General features: G+C 32.8%; 3 protein-coding genes across 12 annotated transcripts; 2 read left to right on the top strand and 1 right to left on the bottom strand.

The window, feature by feature from the left end:
* Positions 1-381: 381 nt before the first annotated feature.
* On the top strand, positions 382-4,631 carry LOC120077679 (rho GDP-dissociation inhibitor 1-like). Its single transcript, XM_039031636.2, has 5 exons — positions 382-775; positions 2,043-2,106; positions 2,185-2,406; positions 3,174-3,298; positions 4,276-4,631. Exons 1-5 carry the CDS (start codon positions 596-598, stop codon positions 4,342-4,344), a joined length of 660 nt encoding a protein of 219 aa, XP_038887564.1. The 5' UTR covers positions 382-595; the 3' UTR covers positions 4,345-4,631.
* Positions 4,577-14,028, bottom strand: PSAT1 (phospholipid sterol acyl transferase 1). Of its 10 annotated transcripts, none has more exons than XR_016529724.1 (16): positions 13,614-14,028; positions 12,745-12,880; positions 12,431-12,575; positions 11,843-12,012; positions 11,657-11,733; positions 11,006-11,219; positions 10,726-10,909; positions 9,480-9,579; positions 8,709-8,803; positions 8,039-8,090; positions 7,851-7,922; positions 6,874-7,042; positions 6,263-6,357; positions 6,103-6,187; positions 5,684-5,773; positions 4,577-4,937 (listed from the first exon to the last, which is right to left on the bottom strand). XR_016529724.1 is itself a non-coding variant. In XM_039031632.2 (16 exons), the coding sequence occupies exons 1-15, from the start codon at positions 13,872-13,874 to the stop codon at positions 5,692-5,694; spliced, it is 1,947 nt and encodes a 648-aa protein (XP_038887560.1). In that variant the 5' UTR covers positions 13,875-14,028; the 3' UTR covers positions 4,577-4,937; positions 5,684-5,691. The 10 variants fall into 10 exon arrangements, 4 of the variants coding, with proteins under 4 accessions (XP_038887560.1, XP_038887559.1, XP_090170074.1 ...); XR_005481813.2 differs by having other exon boundaries at positions 4,577-4,914; XR_016529723.1 differs by having other exon boundaries at positions 4,577-4,914; positions 6,263-6,311.
* A 4,998-nt stretch (positions 14,029-19,026) lies between these two features.
* Positions 19,027-22,221, top strand: LOC120078369 (exocyst complex component EXO84C-like). The gene is made up of 3 exons (XM_039032636.2): positions 19,027-19,542; positions 19,714-19,811; positions 21,548-22,221. Exons 1-3 carry the CDS (start codon positions 19,414-19,416, stop codon positions 22,047-22,049), a joined length of 729 nt encoding a protein of 242 aa, XP_038888564.2. The 5' UTR covers positions 19,027-19,413; the 3' UTR covers positions 22,050-22,221.
* Positions 22,222-22,586: the final 365 nt, after the last annotated feature.

The raw sequence follows: 22,586 nt of genomic DNA, 5'->3' as shown, positions 1-22,586 counted from the left end.
TTAACAAAAACTTACTTTCCACACAATTATTCACCGAAAATACATTGATTAAATTTTATTAAATTCATTGAAAATATATTGATTAGATTTAAACTTATTGAAAGTAGAGACCAAAATGTTATTTTAATAAACTCACTTTCCACACCATGATAGTTTTTAAAAAAATATTAATTAATATCCATATTTCATCGACATTTCCATAAAATAATACTTCAACTTTTTTTATGACCTCAACATGTTAAATCATCGGAATAATAACTTGAGATTTATTGAAAACATATAGATTAAATTTAAAGTTACTAGGATCGAAATGTTATTTTAACCAAATTACTTTTTCACACAATTATCCACTATGAACAGAGAACAGCACGCCGACAGAGCACTGTTTTCAAAAACAAAGGACAAATCGCCACAATAGACAAAAGCGAGAAAAAGAAAGGGGACAGAATGTTTCATTGAGAGTACAAATGGGTACAATTCCGCTGCCCAAATTTGAATCGCAAACCATTTATTCCATCATTTGGTTCAGCTTTTCACACATCTTAGAACCCAGAAGCTCTGTTTTTTTCTAAGGGGTTTCTCGCAATCAGTGGCGATGGAGGTTGGGAAGAGGCTTGAGGAGGAAGCTGGGCCGTCGTCTGCCGGAAAAGTTGATGAGTTCCGGTGGGAAAAGCAGAGTGAGGAGTCCGAGGTTGGAGAAGAAGAGGTTGATGGTAAAGATGGGTTCACACCAGGGCCTCTGCTTTCGCTCAAGGAACAACTTGAGAAGGACAAGGTAACTCAAAATCTCCATTTTTTGAGTCAGATTTTTTGGTTGGAGCTTTTAGATTAATGGGTTTGTTTTGGTTTTCTTGATTTTGTTACTAATTGTTCGCTGAGTTAAGTTTTTGAGATGTGGGTATGAAAAATTAGTAGACTAATGAAGTTTGGTTAGACACAGTTTCTGAACAAACAAACTGAGTATTGTTTGTCAGTGTATTGCAGGTTTTGGTAGTACTTTAAAATGGGATAATACTGATTGGTTTCTGAGATTTTGTTAGTTCAGATTTTTGCCAACTGTTTAATGGTCTGAGCTATGTTGTTATCTATAGTCCCTTTGGTATTTGAGCTTCTTAGCAGAGGAAAAAAGCCACTAATACTTAATACTTGGGGAGGCTTTGCCCATTCAAGGCTAGTTCAGAGTTCCAAGTTTAGTTTAGCTCCTTTTGTTTGGAGTTTATTTTTTGTATGTCCTTTGTCTTCGTTCATTTTTTCTCAGCCTCCCAAACCCTTTGTTATGAAATCAACCAATATGGATAAGTAGAAAAGTGTAAACAGTAAAGAATCGAAACAGAGATTTACATGGTTCACTAACGGTGTGTTAGTTACGTCTTTGAACAGATGGACGACAATTTTATCAAAGAGAATAATTTTGATTATAGATGATAGGCATCTCTAGAGTTAAGTAGTTTATATATAGTGCATTTCTCTAAATCCTAAGGTCAAAATCGCAAAAAACGTAAATATGACAAATACTAATACAAACACAAATAGCAAGACCCTATACTTGGTCATTTGAAGTATCAAATATCAGATTCAAAGCATTCCAACACCCTTAAATGGGCACCCATTTTTGTAAATATTTCTTACTCGTCTATTAGGCCCTATTGTGAATGCATAGGAGGGATAATAAGGGGACAGACCTGATGGAAATTAGTTAGAGGGTCTGAGTTCGTTATGGAAAGGAATGCGTTGTATAGGTGGCCTATAGCAAGGGATGTTAGATCAAGTGCCTAAGTTTTTGGTGGGTATTAGTAGGAGGAGTAAGGTAGGAATCACTTTGTCAATTGAACAGTGTTCTTGTGGAGAGATTCTGATGAACTTCGTATCTCGATTTTCATATATGAATCCCTCCCTTCCTGCCTCCAAGTGTGGCTCTAAACCCCATATTTATGCTCCTTTGTGGAGTAGGAACTTTAGAAATCAATCACTTGGAACAACTTGAAAAAGTGATTTTTGTAGGGTCTTACAATTCTGTTTTAATGTTGATTGTGCCTTTACAGGATGATGAAAGCCTGAGGAGGTGGAAAGAAAAGTTGCTTGGTTGCTTAGAAAGTGATCTAAGTGGTAATTCTTCAATTTGATGATTGGTAACTTTGTTGCACTTGTATTTTGAGTTAACATTTTGCCTTTTTCTTGTACTAGAACAAAGGGAACCTGAGGTCAAGTTTCATTCCATTGGAATCATTTCTGATGAATTTGGGGAAATCAATACTCCATTGCCTGTAAATGAAAATCAAAATGGTCGTGTTCTTTTTACTCTTCGAGAGGGATCTCGATATCAACTTAGGTTGACGTTTACGGTTATGCATAACATCGTCTCGGGCCTGTCCTACTCAAACAAAGTCTGGAGAGGAGGATTGATAGGTACATAAGATATTAATGTCCTACTGTTCTGAAAGAATGCATTTCAATATAAAATCTTGGCTAACTTTTCAACATCGTTCCATTTTTGGGCAGGGTTAGTTTTCTTTTGTTTTGAGTCTAATAATTGTTGTGAGTACTATTTTTCTTGTGATATGGGGAAAATAAGCTCATTTGGTGGTTGGTAAATGACCAAGCCTCCGTTTGATAACCATTGGGTTGTTTCATTTTGTTATTGGTTTTTTAAAATTAAGTTTTAAACACTACATTGACACGTGGATTTCTTTGTTTTCAAAATCCAAGCCAACTTTTGGAAACTAAAGACCTGTTTGATAACCCATTTGGTTTTTGCTAATTAAACTTAATACTTATAAACACTACTTCCATCTATGGATTTCTCAAACCCAGTTTTGGTTATTAAACGGGGTCATGTTGTTATAATCATGATCTCACTCAACTCGTACTATCTTTTAGTCTACACTTTTCCATCTACTATCAAAACTTGCGTTATGGTATAAATTTGTTTACCTTAGAGTTGGCTTTACTTCAAATTTTCTCCCCAGGCTTTGTACTTTGTTTTAGGAGGTATTTATAACTTTGAGGCGCAATATTGTTCTTTTTTTTTCTTTTCTTTTTCAATTATGTTATTTTTTACTGTCACAAATCTTTTTCCAATCATCTTTTGAGCTTACTTTTTATTATATGTGATCACCATTTGTTTTGTTGTGTTCGTAACTTATTATGCTTGTGTTTTTGGCCATCGATATTAGTCGATCGGACTCAAGGAATGTTAGGCACTTTTGCTCCTCAACGCCAACCATATGTTGAAACCTTGGAGGAGGAAACCACTCCATCTGGTGTTCTTGCAAGGGGTATTTACTCTGCAAAGCTGAAGGTTAGACCAATTTTGAATTTCAAATTTAAATCTAGAATGTGTAAATCCCTGAGTGTAGGTGCATTGTTAACTGCCACACTAACCGTTAAACGCGAATCTTTTAAGGCATGTTTGACTCACTCTTACTCCTTGTCAAGTTCTTAAACCCAGAGTGGGCTCACGACTAAAAAATATCAATCTCATAACTTATTTACACCGTGCATTATGGGCTCGACGGTGAAACAGCTCCCTCACAACTAAATAACTCAACTTCTTGTCCCAAACGCCCCCTTAAGTATTACCAAAAGTCCATATGTTAGTAGTTCGTACTTTTATTTGAAATTTGAAATTGTGTCTACAAACATCTTACATACATCTTACGTGTTTTACTCAGCCACTGTAGTTACAGTGAAAGGAAAGAGAGCCAACCTCAAGTTTGATGCTTAAAAAAAAAAAAAAAGATACATCGACTTGAACTATCAATTTACATCATCATGTCAATTCATCTAAACGACTTACCATCCGTAAAATTTTCACAAATGCTTCAAAAAAAAAAAAATCTAAAATGCAATACCTGAGAGATGTATCTATTAGTATATGTCTGTTCATCTGAAATGGTGTTCAATCGTAGGACGGGTATTTAATAAGATTCGGATTAGGTAAGCTAACCCTTTCAAGAATTTATTAGTTTTAAGCTGATTTTCCTTTCCATCTACGAATATATTTCTCTGCTTAAGACCTGTTTGAAGCTTTTCCTTGAATGTCATCCCGTATGTTGGAAGCTTCTTTTTTGTCTTCTGAAATGGTGTTCATTCCTCAAGTTATGCAACAATTGTTCTTAAACTCTATTTGAGTAGGTTTTAGTTTGCTCTGATGTGTTTTCTGAACTACAAGCCTTATGTATTTTTATTGTGTTCTTGTGCTTTGCTGCTGACTATAACATCATTTTTACAGTCTGATGGATGAATTTTCCTTTGTTGTTTGTTGGTTTATCGTAGTTCGAAGATGATGACAAACGGTGTTACATGGAACTCCCGTATTCCTTCGAGATCAAAAAAAGCAGTTAGCTGAGCAAACGCAGAGTTGATGCACATCTTTCTTGTCACCATGCTAGGACTATTCTACCCTTTTCCTCCATTGTGTTCCCTCTCATGAACTCTCTGTGATCATATTTCTTTCTCTTACTTGATCCACAGTTGAAATGAGCAATTGGTTTATGGTTTTCCATTTTTATTTTGGCACTTCCTCCGAAAACCTCCCTTAGAAACCAAATTTTGAATCTTGAAAGGTAGAAAATTGTTTGGAAGATGGAAATGTATAACTTCTATAATATGAGCATCTTTACTTACAAAAACATTGGCAAATCTTACGAGCAAAACTTCTCATCAAAATTCTGGGGCATTATTTTCATAGGCATACTAGCAACTGAGTGTTTATTACATATAATTGGAATGTGCTATCGCAATTTTTACCTGTCTATTACAAAGAATGTCAGTAGAAAATGGTTGCTATCCTCGAGAATTCTACGCCCCAGTTTCTCCTACTTGGGAGAATGATAGACCTCTCATTATAGCTGGAATTTGCCATTCTGGCTAGTAGAAATTTTGAGTAATGGATGAAACCTGCTATTGGAATACCTGCATGTGATGGAAGACAACAGCTGGAGAAAATAGATTTTCATAAAGTCAAGAACCCAAAAGATAAAAGCACAAAGGATTTATCTTTAACCCAGTAATGCTGATTGTTTCCATCTTTCTATCTGGTTGTAAAAGTACTGGGAATCTATTCTTTGACCAGTAAATGGTTCTCAACTAATCATATGAATCTTTTATTGTTTGTCTTACAAAGCATAAAAGTTCATTTGGAAGGTGTGAGATCAAGAATTAATCAACATAGGTGTTCAATAAAAATTTCAAGAGTATTTTACTGCTAAGTGTCTAATAAATCTTTTAAGACTTGTATGATAAATATTAAAAATGGTTTGTTTTCTTATAATTTTTTAATTGTGGTTTTCATCATTCTTAAGTAAACATTTGAATCTTAACCAAAACCAAAGTTCAAAAAAATTAAAACTAAACAAGTTTTTAAAACTGATTTTTATAATTTTCATGAGCCTAAAGCTGCTTTGAGAGTACTCTTAAATTGTACATAATAAAACAAAGAAATAATAGACAAAAAGAGTGTTTTATAGACTTAATTTATAAAAACCAGAAACCATGAGCCTAAAATATTGTCTAATTAATTTCTAAAATTGACAAGTTTAGACAGACCTATTAGTTGTTATTTAATCGAATGACATAAGTGGAGAATGCTTATGTACACTTCTTTCAATTCTCATCACACCAATATGCTCGACCGGACCTTACACTTCCGGCACCCAAAAGAATCGCCAGAAAAATTTTATACCTTGTAATCTATAAATAATGTGAGAGCACATCCGTTGAGTTATTCTTTATCCTACAGCTCTGTCCAAGGTGAACGTCCCCAAAAACATATCTGCATGGCCATAGATGGAGTTTTTTCAAAAGAAAAAAATTGGCCATAAATGAAGTAAAAGAATGTGAACTGGACACAAAATATGGAAGATTGATTTTGTCCAAAAGAGAGATGTTTATTGAGAAATTTTAACCAATCACAAATTGCAACGCCATTAATTTAAATTAATAATTGATAAATTTGAGGTCAATTACAAATTTACATGTGCCTTCAAATGCTGTGGCAAACATGAATAATGTAAATTTGTAATTGGTCTCAAATTTATCGATCATTAATTTAAATTAATGACGTGGCAATTTGTGATTAGCTGAATTTAACAATGGATCTACCTGTATTCACAGTACTCAGGCCAGGCACACCGAGCTTTTCCATAGTCCCAGTAACAATCCTCGTCCCTCAATGGTCCACGCTTAGCTGTGAAAGGTTGTTGCCAGTTTCACAAAGACCACGAGAATGGGAGAGAGAGGATGAAAAGTAAATGAGACTCACCTTTGGTAACGAAGCTTGACTTCGCATTGGGATGGATATCATGCAACATCTGGAGCCACAATTCTCGCATTAGAACAGGGGATCTCACGATGTTTCTGTGATTAACTATATGGAGATAGTGTCAATAAGAAAACATTTTGATGACGTGAGCCTAATTCTGTGCGCAATTGACTTGAATACAAAATGAAAGAGCTAAAGATTAATTGTCTTGAATTTCTCGTACGGTACACGTCAGTCTGCCCAATACGTATCTTCATCTTTCGCTCTCTCTTTCTAGTTAATTCTAGAACTCAAGACTTATTGCTTAACCAAAATGCAAATCCGTATAAAGTTGGTAAAAGCAGAAAAATAACTTGTCTTCATTTAATGAGAAAAATAATTCTCTCTCTCTCTCGCTCTTTCTGGTTTGCTGTCCTCAAAAGTAAAAACCTTGTCAATTCCCAAGGTTTTCCCAAATTAAAACGGATAAAATCTCAAGTTGTTTCTTCCCATAATGAGCAACCCATTTAACATTGGGCCTGTAAACCATAAATTGCATTTCATCCAAGTGTCAAATGTAATACTGTAAACTTGAAACCATTCTTGATTCCATGAAAGTTGATGCCACATACCTTTATCAAGCTCCCATACGGCAGTTCTTTTTCCTGGAATACTTTCTGAGTCTTCATAGTAAGTTATGTACTTGCCCCTCTGTGACCTAGTCATGTTGGGAACAATATCTTCTTCATAGTTATGCTCTACATTCATATCAATCTGTACATCTGACCCATCATGTTCTGCCTACATCGTGTAAAAAAGCCAATTAGATCTGACTATAAAAGAAGCCCCTTCAAAATTAAGAATCAGTCAACTCAAAATATCTGTACGCATTCAAAACATTAAATAGCAACCATTCTGGTTTGCTTGTAAAGTTTCATGCTAAACATAAAAGGTAAGGGCCAGTTAATAGCATAAGGTGATAAGGGTTTTGCACAGTCCACGAGCAGCCTATGTAAGTTCATGGTATTTATTGCCTAAATTCACAAGGAAGAAAATAGGAAATTAAAGTACCATTGTTTAGGGATTTTTTACATTCATAATTGAAGAATATACCTTCAAGTTGGAGTCCAGGAATTTGTTCAATTAGTTTGGCTGAGGGTCTTGATTTACGTACATGCCACATGTTATAGATGATCAATAATGGAATTAAGGAGCCACAAACCAGATAATAGCCTCGTTCAATAATTTTGTTGGACATCAAAAAAATAAATCACAAGAGTCCTATTAACTCATTCCTGGCATGTAAACATTGCCGGCAAGAAGCCAAGCCAAGCCAAGCTACTAGATCAGATTAGGTCTTACCCAACCTTAATTGAACTGGATCTGTTCTATAGATTATACTATTGTATCCTTGAGTTCTAAATATAGCGTAATCTTACTCCATTCGGTTTGCTTATGGAGAAAAATAGTTGGATTATCATAATTTCAAGTCCTTTATAATGCAAATTACCTTTGGTACAAGTCCTGCACAATTTACACATTGTCCTTCGTTCATGGAAATTTGAAAGCCCATTAGCATGATAGCTAAATAATAAATGAACACAAATACCTGAGGAGCCCTTGTTATGTTCACTTTTGGTCCGAGCCAGCTTTTGCACCAAGAGAGAGAATGGTATGGTACCTGAGAACAGAGAATTCTTTCAACGTCAACGCTGAAGAGCCACTTTCTGAAATTTCAGCCACCAAAATGGAAGCCTGCACTACTGAAGAAGCAATGTTTGTTATTCGCCAACTTACTGTCTCATCCCCACTGGCAATACCAGGATCTCCATCTACCAGATTCCCTGATCTATAAGAACTATAATTTTAGAGACGAAAAAATAGAATCCTTTTACAAAATAGGGAGCAAATGACTAAAAACTCATACGTATTCACAAGAAAATGAAAGCATTTGTTGTTTGCAACCATTAATTAAGAGAAGCACCAAGTAGGAGTAATAACGGACCATCAAAAGGAGGACTTTACATAATTCATGTTTTGTCTGATAGAAGCGTACAGATGAGTAGGCGTGATTTAAGACTATAAGTGAGTATATATCACGATTGGACTTTTATCGTCATGTCAAAGCTTAAAATCTGAGATGATTTGCTATTCCCTTTTGTGCTTTGAATGCTAAGCATTTTGGTTGGCAATTCTCTTCAGTTCTGGCAGGTCAGATATCTAGTTTGCAATTCTGCCTAGTTCTTTAGATGTTGATTCCCACTCACCCTTTATTTGTTTTCAACTAATACAGAAGTTTTTTTCATTTAAATAAGAACTGAACGAAATAATCTCAAAAATTGAGATCTTAAAGGAGAAAGAGTTCGGCAGCCATTACTTAAACAGCCTAGATTGTCAATAAGCAAGAAGAAATGATCATTCCCTGCACCTCAGTTCTCGTGATTACTAATACAATATGCCTACTAACCTCGAAATAAGAGACCCCTCGATCTCATAAATGACATCTGTAATGATCCAATTATCTGGGTAAGGCTTTCCACTTGGTGCAAAATAGTAACCAACCTGTTTTACCATTGCCAAGATATCAAAACTATCATTCACCATAACATTTTAACTTAAAAACTTGTAACCTACAATAAAATCAAAGTTAGATCACAGTCAACTTGGATAGGTAATGATCCAACTAGAAGAATTGCCCCAATTGTGCCATAGGGAAGAGTAGGGACTTAAGATGGACAAAGCTCCCCCAAGATTAGAGGAGGGTGAAGTGGGCCCTCAATACCTGTTTATTGGATAACTAGATGAATTGCCAGGCTCAGAGATGTGAATCCAACAAAAAGGAACATAAGCTCTAGTGAGGTTTGTTGTTCACCTACTTCAATTACGTGGCTCTAGTTTACTTTAATGAAAGTTTATGATTAGGATTAGTATACAGATCCAATTGGAATTTCTTTAATATGACTTGCATTCCATACTATAACTCCATAAAAATAGAAAAGAACTTTGTAAGAATACTATAAATTTTAGGAATGTATCAGAAAAAGAGATGCCACCATAAAAATATTAAAGAAAAGCTAGCATTTGCGGAAGGGAAAGAAATGTTCCATATTGATCGTATAATATGTATAAGATTAAGGTGCAAAAACTAAAAACTGAATATAATTATTGTAAAAAATAAAAGCCTCAGGCATAAAGATGACTTTGGAAATATGTGTTCGGTCAGAGAGTGTAACAATACCTCTGTCTTTAAATCTGTTCCATAAATACAGAAAACAGTCTTTATCGGAGGTCTATCCCAAGGTGTCAGTGGATTCAGGACAGGATCTCTATGATATAGCCTGTAGTACCGAAACACAAAAGGGAAGAAACTAAAACATCCAAAACGTAGAATTATTTTAATAGATCATACAATCTTATGAGTAAATAGATAGTGTATAAACAAATTACCAACAACAATAACAAAACCTAGATTTCACGGTTGGTTTTGTATACTACTATTCTACTAAAATTCCCGGGAAAACATAATACAGTGTATGATTTTTTTTATAAGAAGCATAACTTTCACTATCAAAATTTTTAAAATGAGAGATACACAAACGAAAAAATGAATGAGGAATTAGATTATCAAGGATTAGGATTGATACTGGCAATCATGGTTTGGAAAATTAGAGAAAATATATCCTATACAGTTTTTGTTGAAAGGAATGAGAAGTTGCAATTGAATAATATTACTCTAGAAATCCCTAAATTTCAAACTGAACTATAAACTAATCCAATCGATGAAAAACTACAGCCACCAGAAAGCCTCTAATTTGAATTTATGACAAAAGGAATATAATTAGAATGGTAACACCATGAAGACTAATATATCTTAGCCAACTAGAAGACTTTCTCGTATTCATGTTCCTTTTCATTAAAGACTTCGTTGTTTCTGTCTATTTGAATTTCCCAAGAAAAAATCCTTTATAGCATTGAATCATAAAATGATCTTTGCCTTTACCCAAATCTTTGACCGCACAATAACATTCGACTCTATCTTTTATTACTTCATCAAATACCTATGATCCTCCACTCACTTTATGCATTTTTTCTCCCCATGCTTTAATTACAATAAAAATATAATGTCCATTTGTGAAACAAGCTAGACTTCCTTTTTTTGTAGAAAAGGATACAAAACATTTCATCAAGAGAATGAAAAGAGACTACAATGCTCAAAATACAATGAAAGTAACACAAAATAGGATATCTCTGTACAAATATAAAAACGCAAAGCAAGAAAAACCAAATAAGAACATCGGTAACAAAATATTAAAAAGGGAAAATGAAAGCTTCCCAGATTCAAGAAATATCTTGAAATAGGAAGTCCACTAATATCTGCTATAGTTACCCCTAGGAACATTTATTAAAAGGTCTGTTTCATTAAAGATAAGAACCTCTATAGATCAGCAAAATGCGTTTTATTAGAATGGCTAAAACATGTCCACCTTTGCAGCTGATATGAAAGTCTCTTGCCATCTGGATCATAATCCTCGATTGCTTTGAAAAAAGTTCCATCAGATGTTTCACGGGCAGAGAAAGACAGCTGAGTAGGAAGTCCACACTCCATGCTCGTTAAGTTTTCATGTGTAACTTCTGAAAGTGATGGGTACGCACCATATCCAGCTGAGTCTCCAGGTAATTTAACACACATGGAGAAAATCAGCAATGATATTATAATAGCATTATGCGGTCTCTCGTGAGAGTAAAACCAATCACAAATCTTACCATGGACTAATGGAACTTCTATATTGGCTATATATGTTGGCCACCCTGAGTAGTTTGACTGAGGTTCCTGCTCACTACAGCGATAGGAGTGATGAACTCCCCCATTCCCCTTGGAGAAATGCTTCCAATATACATCATCTCCCCTACAATACTTGGAAAATGGCATCATCCACAATGAAGAGCCAAATGAATTGCACATCACCCTTGCTGTCCCCTGATACCTCACCAAATTAAAACTGGTATTAGGTTAAACTAAGAACGTAGAGAAGTGACTTGTTCCAAGCATAAGTAAGTGCAGACATTTCTTTTGAGGTGTAATTAGTAGTCGACTTAATGACCCTGTAAGGTCAATGTTGGGGTCCCAATTCCCATTATGGATAATCGCTACATCATTTGGAATCACAATTTCCGTCCAATATTCTAACGAATTTCTCCTCCAATGGTGATTTAGAAATGTTTATGAAAGATCAAGGTTAATATTGTAACTTTTAAAAGAATAGGGGTACTTTTGGGATTTAGCCATAAAATAATTGTTTGAAGGATAAAAAAATCTACTACGTGTCTGTCAAGCTGCATGACAGCAGAGGAACCACCATGCAGTATGGAGAGAGTTAAATAAAGGTTGCCATGAATTGATAACCGAAAAGTAACCTCGGAGATAGGGAGACCAAATGTTGAACCAGAAAGAGTTGCTTTTATCGTGTCAGGTGCACCAAGAAGAGGAGCTCCTGTTTTCAATAAAAATAGATAGAGAACAAATTTGGGGCAAGTAAATAGTATGCATGAAATTGAAGAAAATAACTTGAGGTATTAATTCTTTAATGAAATAAGTCGTACCAACAGCGAAGTAGGCGTGAATATGTTGATCCAGCCACTGGAAATAGTGTTTTGGAGCAATTTCCAGCTTCAACCATTCCAAAAAGTAGCGAAAGACGTTATTACCCAATGAATGAGCAAACACTATTGAGGGGCCTCCACGAAGTTTTAAGGCTGTCTCAAATGTCAATCTGGAAAGAGAAGAATAATATTCAGAAACATTAAGCATCTCCAAGCTGCAACCAATTAACTTCAAAGGCTTGAAACAATTATAAATTTTTCCAAAAAAAAAATAAATAAATACGACTAGTCATTGAGTCTTCAAATTCAACTTGAGATTTTAGATCTCTTTGCACTTGGTATCTGGGGTCAAATCCTTTTATGTCGTTACATATATCTCAACTCTGCTTCACTGTAACGTTCAAAATATTATCTACAGTATTCTTAAAAGATCTTTAAATAATCTAAACCAGCAATGATTGAATTCTTCAAACATTAAGGAAAGGTTGATCAGAAGGTGACATGAAAGTAAAAATGCAACATATGGAGAGGCGGCTCTGGTTGGTGATAATAATAGCATGTAAAAGTATGATAGATGCATATACATACTTGAGCTTGTGGAAATAAAGGTCCCGCTCCTCAAGCATTGTTGGTGACAATCTCCAATCATAGGGAACAGCAATAATTGCGTTAGCTTCAATACCAAATTCAATACACCATTTTATCCATTCTTTCCACACTGAAGAAAGAGGACCTACAGTTGATAAATTAGTACATTATATATGAGCTTGTCAATGGATGGAAGTACAGTACATGATGCATTCTACCACGAAACGAAACTATTTTTTCTTTTCAAGAACAAGTGACCACGTTCATTCTATGACTAGTCCAAAGAAACCCTACTACACTATTTCTTCAACTACCCGTTATATATCCAGGATCGAGTTCAGTGATAGCTGAAAGACCACTATCAGGCCGTGACTTGCACTCAGGGTGATCAGTTTGATTGTACGGATCTAGCAAAATACACTTGAGCCAGCAATTGACTGCAGAAAGAAGCTGCAAGACAAATGAACATTCAAACATTAAGCAGTGCAACTCGTGATCGAATATACTTTTAACCATATGACAGAAACAAACGACAGAGAAAAATCACTTGAATTTAGAACATTAACAGATCTTAACGGTGCATTTTTGAGTACAGGTTTCAAATCTTCTTCTACTTGTCCCTTCGGGAACATCCAATAAAATTGGAACCATTCGCAAGGATGACACGCACAAATCAATGAATGGTCCAAAAAATATCTTCTTCTACTTGATTCAACTAAATTAAATTCAACTTAACTACAGCAAGCATTGCCGTTATGTGAAATATCCAACAAATATCTAAGTTCTCGTACTCAGTCTCCTATTCAAAGTTGAAACCCAAGAATACGTTTGAATCCAGTGAAACTGAGTTATTCATTAATACCCAGAAAAATGAAGGGGCAAGGCATAAATTCCATTACAATCCCAATAATTAACAATGTCTTGCTCATTTGAACCCATTGAATCCAGAATCACCACAACTACAATATCAAGAAAGCAACAGTAAAAGAAGAGCTGCAGCATTAATATGGAGATTGTTTATCCACTAGTTAATACAAGACGACAGTTGCAATGAAACAGGCAAGTAATTTAACTATCGCACAAACTGAAACTCAACATTTCCAAGCATGGGCTAACATTAACTTCGTTTTCATTCTACATGCCAACGACAGAAGAAGATAGAAAGATAGAGCGACGGAGATACTTTAGTAGTGTCGAGCCAGACGAGGTCGAGGGGATTGAAATCGAGAGGCGAGTACGGACAATCCAGAATGGACCAAGCTCGGAGCTGTGTGGAAGCGAAGCCAGGGATTATGATACCGGAGAGTTTAGAGTAGTCTCCGCCAAAATCTCCGTCATCTGCGACGAAATCACTCCCGTCTCCGCCCAAACCTTGGAAGAGGAGAAGAAGAAGGATCAGCAGTGCGCGAGAAGCTCCTCCAAGCATTTCATTCATCTTCTTCATCAAATAGACGACGGAGCTAAGATCAATTTTGACACCATGATCGACTCTGACCCTGACTCTTCAGTATCAAATCCAAATTTCCTGTCAGCCGTTTCGACTGCGTCACGTCACTTCACTTCAAATAGAATTGAGAAACGATTGATGATGCCATGATGAAAATATTGGGTTCAAATTTCATTTTTATCATACAAAAAAATACTTTGAAAAATAAACGGATCACATATCAATATCACTTATTAAAACTTATTTTAGTCTTTGTTTAATAAATTTTTAAACTTAATTTGATAATTATTTTGGTTTTAAAGTTATGCTTAAATCAAGTATAGATTAATAAAAGTCAAACTGAGATAGTTCAATTGTTATTCAAGTGTACTGAAAACCACAACGTTTGTAGTTTGAATCACACTACTCTCATCTATACTAAAAAAAGTATAAACTAACAAAAATGATGCATACATACATATAAGTTTTGTTTTGTTTCTAAAATTTGACTAGTAATATAAATACTATAATTGAAGATTTAGAATGAATGAACATAATTTTCAAAAACTAAAAACAAAAAGGTTTTTTGGTCAAACCAAAAACAAGATAAACTGTGATGAAACAAGTATAAATTTCAAAAATGAGAAAATTAAATCATTTTCAAAGAGGGACTAAATTTTTTATATGGTCCACTTTGATTACTTTCATGTTGTTAATTTTAGTTTTTCAACTTTTAAGGTTGTTTTGTTTTAATCCTTAAGGGGTCGACACCAACTAGAAGTTGGTGGAGTGGATTATTATAGCTCACTCAATATTTAGGACAACAAATATAATAGTGGTCTATACAATTATTTATGACCTATAATTAAGTATAGTAAATATTATTTCAAAACCCAATATATATACTATGTTTCACCCATCATCTATTTTCTTATTAGCTAAGGAGTGTTTACTATTTCATACGTAACTAAAATAGTTTACACTCCAAATACAGACTATTATTATCCAGATTAAAATAGTTTGCATTTCGAACACTAACCATTATAATTTACTAATTATAATAATTATTGATTATAATAATCAACTAATGTCCCAAACGCCTCCTAAAATTTCAAAATATTTATTTAAATGGTCTTTGATATATTCATTCATACTACTTCAATTTTCATATTTTTAGTTTTGGTCATTTTGGTTTTGTACTTTATAAATACATTTGTCATGAAGTTTCGACTTTCATATTTTCCAAAGTGGTTTTTTGTTTTTACCCATTCTTAAAGCACGTAGACCAAAACCATATGAGATGAGAAATGAATAAATAATGATAATTAAAAAGAAGAAAAATATATGTGGACTAAAATAGATATCTCAAAGGTACATATACCAAAATCAACCAAAGATGAAATTATAAGTACTAAAATAAGGTTTAAAAAAGTAGAGAATAAACGTTTTAATTTTAAAAGTACATGGATCAAGATTAACTGAAATTGAAAATATATAAACCAATATAGTATTTAAACTAATGTAAAATATTCAAATACTTGTCTCTAATTTGTACTTGTACGACTTGAAATCATACTCGTATTAACACGTCACTATTGTCTTTAGATTATTGTTTTTTTTTACAATATGGAAGTGGGAGAATCAAACATCTAACTTTGAAGTCAATAGTACAATAAATATGTGGGTTGAGTTGGGCTATTTGCATTGAGAACCATGTTATTAATTCATGAAAAATGAAATAAAGGTAAACACCAACCTTTTTTTAGTTTGAGATTTGAGTATATATTTTAAAAATTTATAGACCACGATATAACCAAATTAAAATTTCAATGATCATACTTAATATTTTGAAAGTACAATGATAAAGATGGAAGAAGTTTAAAAGTCAAGGGACCAAAATGATGGTCTGTTTGGAATGGTTTAAAGAAATCTTCATTTAAACAATTGTGATAAAAACTCATTAAAATAAAAGCACACTTATGTCGGGCAACTCACTCTCAAAAGTGTTTTTATATACAAGTTTGTTTGTTTTTGTTATCTATTAAAAGGATTTTTATTAATGTCAATTTATCATAAAGGAACTTGTCGTGGCAGTCATTGGAGTTTGCCAGCAATGGTTGTCAGAGATGATGGCTGGAAGTTACCTGATAACAATCGCCGGAGATGGTGGTCGGACGTTGGCCATTGGGCGATCGTCGGAAATGGTGTTGGTCCATGGTAGTTGAAGTGGTGGCTAGAGTTTTTTCATACAAACTAAAGAGAGATTAACCATTAAACACTAAAAATTCATTTTAAAAAAAGTTGGTTTCAAATGTTTATATTACAAACTAATTTTTCCAAAATTAATTTTAAGTAACTATCAAACACTTAGTTTATTTCATAATGACATAAATTTTTAGATCGATGGATTGAAAATGTATTCAAAACACACCTCTAATCCTGAATTTTAAAAAATCAAACAAAAAACAAAAAAACAAGACAGAAGAACAGATTAATCATTAAAAATATCAATTACTCAATTTTATAAATTAAGGCAGGTTTGGATTGTCCACAAAAAAACAACATTTTTTCAAAAAAGAAATTATTTTTATTTAAACTCTCTTGATTAAAAAAATGTTAATTTAACGAAAATGTTTCAAAACACCACCATTTGGTTGTTAAATATTTGATTTTTTTTAAATGACTTATTTTCTAAATTAAACATTTTAAAATTAAACTAGATACACTAAAAATTTATTTAAAAAAATGACACTTGAATTAATAAAAACAAATAATGTATATGAATTAGAATAATATCTTTATAAAAAAAAATCAAACTATGTTAAATTAATGCACGAATTACCGGAATAGTCATAACGACGTTCTTACATAAATACATAAATACAAGACATTATTCGAGTTAGCATCATGCTACTCAACACAACTATTTTGTAAAATATTCGTCAAAACAAAGATACCCATCTAAAGAATATTTTTTTGTTATTCATTATATATATATGTGTGTATGTATGCATATAATTTGTTGTTTATAATACAAAAAAGTGCATTAAAAAAAAAACAAAAAAACAAACAAACTTTTGGTCTCATCTCACCAAACCTTTCACAAAATAGTAATTTAATTCATGCACTTTAGTTGATAATGTTTTAGTCATATATTTTTAAATTTGTAATAATTTAACATCAATTTTTAACAAATAACGTTTTAATCTTTGTAAAGTGACAATTTTGATTACGTAATGACTTAGGGTGTGTTTGAGAGTGATGGTTAGAGTAGTGATTTTGGAAAAATGATATTTAGGTACAATTAATTTTGTAAATTTGATTTTTAAACAATTGAATTTATGTTTTGTTCCAAATTTTTTAAAGTGATTTTCAAATATTAAAAAGTAATCTTGAATTATTATGTTTGGTGCTAAAAGTGGATTTATAGTTACTCAATTACTCTACATTGTATTTTTTATTTGAGAAATTATTATTTAACTAAATAATCATGGTAAATATTTATTTCATTTTTAAATTCTTATATGCATCATTGCTACATTGAGTAAGGTGAATGTCTCCAGCAGATATTGAAAAAAAAAACAAATAAATATATAATTTTTTGTTTTATTGACCGTTTAATGATAGACAATTTTTGTCATCTTTTGTTCTGGTATTTAAAATTTTAAAAATGATTTCACAAAAAGCTAACCAACGATATTTTAACAAAAAAAAAAAAAAAAGAACGAATTAGATGGCCATTTTGTGACTGCTTCACGGTCAATCACTTAACAAAAACCATCTATTAACTAATTCCTCTAAAATCAATTTGAAATGATTTTAGATTTTTCTAAGATCAATCTTAGCTAATGTCAAACATCACCATTTTGAGGAAAAGTTATTTTGGCAAGAGAAAAAGTAATCTCTTACCATCTCAAAATCACTCCCGAACATACCGTTAGTCATTATAGTTGATAAATAAGATTGATTCTCAATCAATTCATCGATGTACACATGTCAAAATTTCATTAAATCATAATAATAGTTTCCTAGTAAAAACTAAATCATTATAAATTATAAATTACATGGACTAAATCAATATGTCAATTTTCAAACTAAATTATTATTTGAAAGTTCAAAACAAAAATATTTAAACAAAAGTTTAGAATCAATATTTGTACATCTATCCTAAGTTTGTCTCTTGAGATTGAACGTCAGGGCGAAATTTTTCCAACAAAATATTAATTAAAAATAAGGGATACTTGCACAAATGTTAAAAAGTGTTGGGATAATTAAGCCCATAACTCATACCTTTTGGCTTTATATTTGCAAAAATGACAAATTTTGATGCCCTCCACTTTGCCATATCACTTTTCACAACTCAATTTCATAAACTTTAATCCCCGTTCCGTCTTCTACTTTTCCGCTTCACAATTAGTTTGAAAACAATGTTTTGCAACCAATTTATTCAAAGTTCGTTCAATATTTTCCAACCAATTAATTTGAAGAAGATGTGTTGATAATTTGATATACTAATGTTGAATTATAATATTGATATATTCTTAATATAAATGATACACATTTATATTACTAATAAATTTTACTGATATTTTTGTTTATATACTTTATAATGATATTGTTGATAAATATATTGTTGATATGCTCTATGATGATGTGCTTGTTTATATTGTTAATGTACTTTGACATATTGTTGATATACTTTATAATGACACACGTGTTTTATGCTAATGATACACTTGATTTTTTTTTTTTTGAAAGGTAATAGTGATACACTTGATTAATATATTGTTGATGAAGTTAATAATGATACATATGTTTATGTTGTTGATGTAGTACTTGATTAATATATTGTCGATATATTTTATAATTATACACTCGTTTATATTATCGATACGCTCGACTAGCATACTGTTGATATGCTTTATAATAATACATGTGTTCATACTACTTATATACTTGATTGATATATTGTTGATATACTTTATTACGATACACATAAATTTATTTATAGAAGTAGCAAAAAGAAAAAAGAAAAAAAACTTATATCCTCGTCTATTAGTGATAGACAGATTTTTATCATTTTCTATCCGACGGATACCGACAGAATTCAGTGGATCTCTTTTAACATTTTGATATGTTATGTAAATTAATCTCATTTCTTATTCTATATTTGAAAATCTCCCTTTGCAAAATGGGAAATGTGTATGGCGCGCCTCTCATTTTCTGTTCTTAAATTTCCACCCATTGCAATTACCTTTCAAATGATCCTTCCAAACTCTCAGGGTTCTTCCGAAAATCGATCGAGAAAATACCTGCATATTCAAATTCTTTGATTAGCGGTTCTTGGATTTCTGATTTCTCCGCCTTCGTTCAGAAACGACAACGCAAAACCGGCGAAAACTTCGACGCCACGAAACAAGAATTAGCGAAACCAGCCGCCAGATAATTGAAGAAATCGAAGCTCTGCAAATGGAGGCGGTAGCCGACGATAGTGTATTCAAAATGTGTTTAAACGCTTGGATTGCCTCAGTTCATTCCTGTAGGGAAATCGATTCCAATGCAATCAGCGTCCTCGTCTTTTTCGGCTCGCTTCCACGAAAACGGAGATGTCGAGGACTTCAGGCGGACCGATCATGCCTCCGGCGACTCAGACGATGAATCCGAAGTTCGATCCATGACTGCCAAGGTAAATACAGGTCGCTTTCTTCGTTTTCTTGCTCTTTTCCCCCCCTATTTTGCCTGCCTGGTTAGTTAAGATGTTATTTATATCTTTCGATTTCTATAGAAATGCTGCTTGTTTGTGCGATAAATTGGAAGCAGCAAATGAGTTGGATATCTCGTGCTGTTGAATTAACAGGGAATTAATCATTTGTGTTCGGAACTCTTGGAGTTGAAGGCTGAATCGAATGGAGATTTTCACAGAATTATTATTTCCAGTTGTCTTTCATTCTCCAGGTATGATTCAATTCAGTTCAACATGCTTTCTTTGCTTCCATCAACATGCTTTTGTTTGAAAAAATGACCAGATTGACACGAGATTTGAGTAATTTAGTTTGTAGTATTGAACTTGATTTTGTGTTGATTCATGTATTTAGTTCCTGGAGTTACACTTGGTGGTGTGGTAGTAATAATTGATTATCTGATTCAGTCTAAGAGGAGTGAAGTTTAGAAACAGTCTTCAGATCTTCTTGAAGCACTTTAGTTTTAAGGCGTGGTGAAGTGAAGAATTTTGGTTCAATCTTCAAAGAGTAAAGAGTGTTCATTCTGATTGTTTGTATCTGAATTCTCTTTGAGTCGTCTCTTGAAATTTTAATTTATGAACTCTGAAAACTAAAGAGATATCTCTTTTATTGGTTGTTCAGTAACTATGATTCTAAAAAAGAACCCTATTATGAACTATGATCAATCCCGGGGTTGTTCAGTAATTGACAACATTGAAATTCTACATGTGTTCTTGAAAAGGTGAGTGACAATGTTTGAAACTTTGGGACAAATTTAGGCTTCATTTGACGATCATTTGATTTTTTTTTTTTTAAAAAGATTAAGCCTATCTATTCATTTGTCATCTACTTTTTATTAATAGTTTAAAAAATTAAGTCAAATTTTGAAAACTAAAAAAGTAGCTTTTAAAAACTTGTTTTTGTTTTTGAAATTTGGCTAAGAATTCCATTCTTGTATTTAAGAAAGATGCAAATTATGGTAAGAAATTAAGAGAAAATAGGCTTAATTTTCAAAAATTAAAAACAAAAGACGAAATGGTTGCCGGGCTTAGTTTGTAGAGTTGAATTAATTGATCTATATGGAGTGGTACAATCTCTAGCAGCTATTTAGTAGAATGTATTTTACTTTTACACCTGTGTAATTAATTTTTTTTATTTCGCTGTATTTTCTCTGAGTATATATATTCCTTGTTCACTTCATTAATAAAATGGGCAAGGTTAATTTACTACTATTCTCTGATTTTGAGAAGTCTTCTGAACTTCGAGTGTTCAGTCTTCAAGCTTCAAGAACTTTAATTGTTTGTTTAAGGATTCTCTAGCTTCTATCATATTTCAGTTTCTCAAAGGAGCGATGACCTAAGTTTCGCAAATCTCGTCTTCAATCATTGTTTTGGACTCAATCTCTTAGGCTTTATACCAAATTATTAATGAGCCCTTTTTTGGACTCATTTGAACTTATGCCTAAATATTGTGTGGAGCAATATTTTGGTGTGTCATTCTAATCATACACACAAAAAAAGTTATATTTAGTTAGAATCAAAAAGAGATTGTCACATGACATACTATGATTTGACAATTGGATGAGGTGCATAAAGATGGGTGTAGCCTATGATACACTTAAATATTTTTCTATCGTATAAGAAAAATACTTGGATGCATCTTGTGCTGCACTCATCTTTGTGCATCCAAGTGCTCAATCACAAGTCGTCATATGACAAACTATTCTTTTTATAAAAAAGAATATTTTTTTTCGTGTTCTGTCTCAATTGTGATTGAAGGGGATGCATGGAAATTGGTGTAGCTTGGATTGCACCCAAATGTTGCTCATGTAATCCAATTTGATGGCTTGCTCAATAACAAACCCTTGATATTATTTGAATTTGAGTTTAGTTTGTACCATATGTTAATTTTTGTAAATGATCTGATAAATTTGTGGTTGGTCAAAATTTCTCGTTGGACTAAATTTTGCAGAGCATTCGAGAAGGTAAAGGTAATGGAACAGGATTTGATGCATTTAAAAGGCACCATCTCTACTCATACGGCCCTTGTCAAGGACCTAATGGATAGCATGGATCTTGACATTGAGTCAGACGAGACAGTGGATTCAACTCTTCAAGCGTCCGAATGCAATAGAATATCTTCCTTGATTGAATTGGAGGCTCACATTTATGAGGTCTCAAACGCTTTGGATACTCTCATTTATGAAAACAAGGTAGCTGAAGCTTTGGAAACCATCAAATCAGAGGATGAAAATCTGCAAAGGCTGAAGGTTGAAGAAGATGAAGAAGATTACCCATTTGATATAGTAATGCTATATGATTGTGTGATTTCTGATAAAAAGGCCAAGATCAAGTTGCGTTTGGAAAATGTATGTGAGAACACGAAAACGCCATTCCAAGAAGAGACTGGTCCAGCGGCAGGGCAGCCGCCTTTGATAAATTCTCAAGTACTAGAAGAAAGGTTATTGGATTGACTTTTCAAGTGTTTAAAAAACTCAAAAAGTAAATCCAAATTGAGAAGTCGGTAAATTTTATATGTAAACTTATTTATCCAAAATTATTGGTTTGTTAATTTCGCCATAAATTACAAATAAATAGTCTAAATTGATTTACTTATAAAAGCGGTTTACTTTGAAGATTTACTTGACATAACTTGTAAGATTTAGTGGTGCAAATTGATGTTTTTTCAACATGTTTTTACACTTAAAGTAAACCAACCAAAGAGTGAACAACCTTGATTAGACATAACTCAATTGGTATAGAGTGTGTTTTAGTAGCAAAAAAAATCTAACTCTCCCTACTTTTGACTAAAAAAAAAGTATGTTTGTGCACTACTACATAGAAAAATTAGGTTGTAAATTTCAATTATGCACATTGATTTGAGAATTTTAATTTAAACATTTGAGGTCTTGAAATTATTCAAAAATATTTATCAGAGATTTTTTTTGTTAAAATGAATATAAAAATTGGTTGTTTTCAAATAAATAAAAATGAGCCAATTCATTTACATA

This window comes from Benincasa hispida, chromosome 5 (assembly GCF_027475165.1).
Source record: "Benincasa hispida cultivar pf3 chromosome 5, pf3_genome.v1.1, whole genome shotgun sequence".
Classification (NCBI taxonomy): Eukaryota; Viridiplantae; Streptophyta; class Magnoliopsida; order Cucurbitales; family Cucurbitaceae; genus Benincasa; species Benincasa hispida.
The sequence above is the reverse complement of the archived record's forward strand: the minus strand, read 5'-3'. Positions and strand labels throughout refer to the sequence as shown.

Excerpts from the sequence above, each read along its gene's own strand:
- LOC120077679 (XM_039031636.2), top strand. The coding sequence starts at position 596 with ATGGAGGTTGGGAAGAGGCTTGAGGAGGAAGCTGGGCCGTCGTCTGCC. Across the intron at positions 2,107-2,184 it reads CTTAGAAAGTGATCTAAGTG|AACAAAGGGAACCTGAGGTC; the intron begins GTAATTCTTCAA and ends TTCTTGTACTAG. Across the intron at positions 3,299-4,275 it reads TTTACTCTGCAAAGCTGAAG|TTCGAAGATGATGACAAACG; the intron begins GTTAGACCAATT and ends GGTTTATCGTAG.
- PSAT1 (XM_039031632.2), bottom strand. The coding sequence starts at position 13,874 with ATGAAGAAGATGAATGAAATGCTTGGAGGAGCTTCTCGCGCACTGCTG. Across the intron at positions 12,013-12,430 it reads CTTTATTTCCACAAGCTCAA|ATTGACATTTGAGACAGCCT; the intron begins GTATGTATATGC and ends TTCTCTTTCCAG. Across the intron at positions 7,923-8,038 it reads TTGCCAGTGGGGATGAGACA|GTACCATACCATTCTCTCTC; the intron begins GTAAGTTGGCGA and ends CTCTGTTCTCAG.
- LOC120078369 (XM_039032636.2), top strand. The coding sequence starts at position 19,414 with ATGCAATCAGCGTCCTCGTCTTTTTCGGCTCGCTTCCACGAAAACGGA. Across the intron at positions 19,543-19,713 it reads TTCGATCCATGACTGCCAAG|GGAATTAATCATTTGTGTTC; the intron begins GTAAATACAGGT and ends TTGAATTAACAG. Across the intron at positions 19,812-21,547 it reads AGTTGTCTTTCATTCTCCAG|AGCATTCGAGAAGGTAAAGG; the intron begins GTATGATTCAAT and ends TAAATTTTGCAG.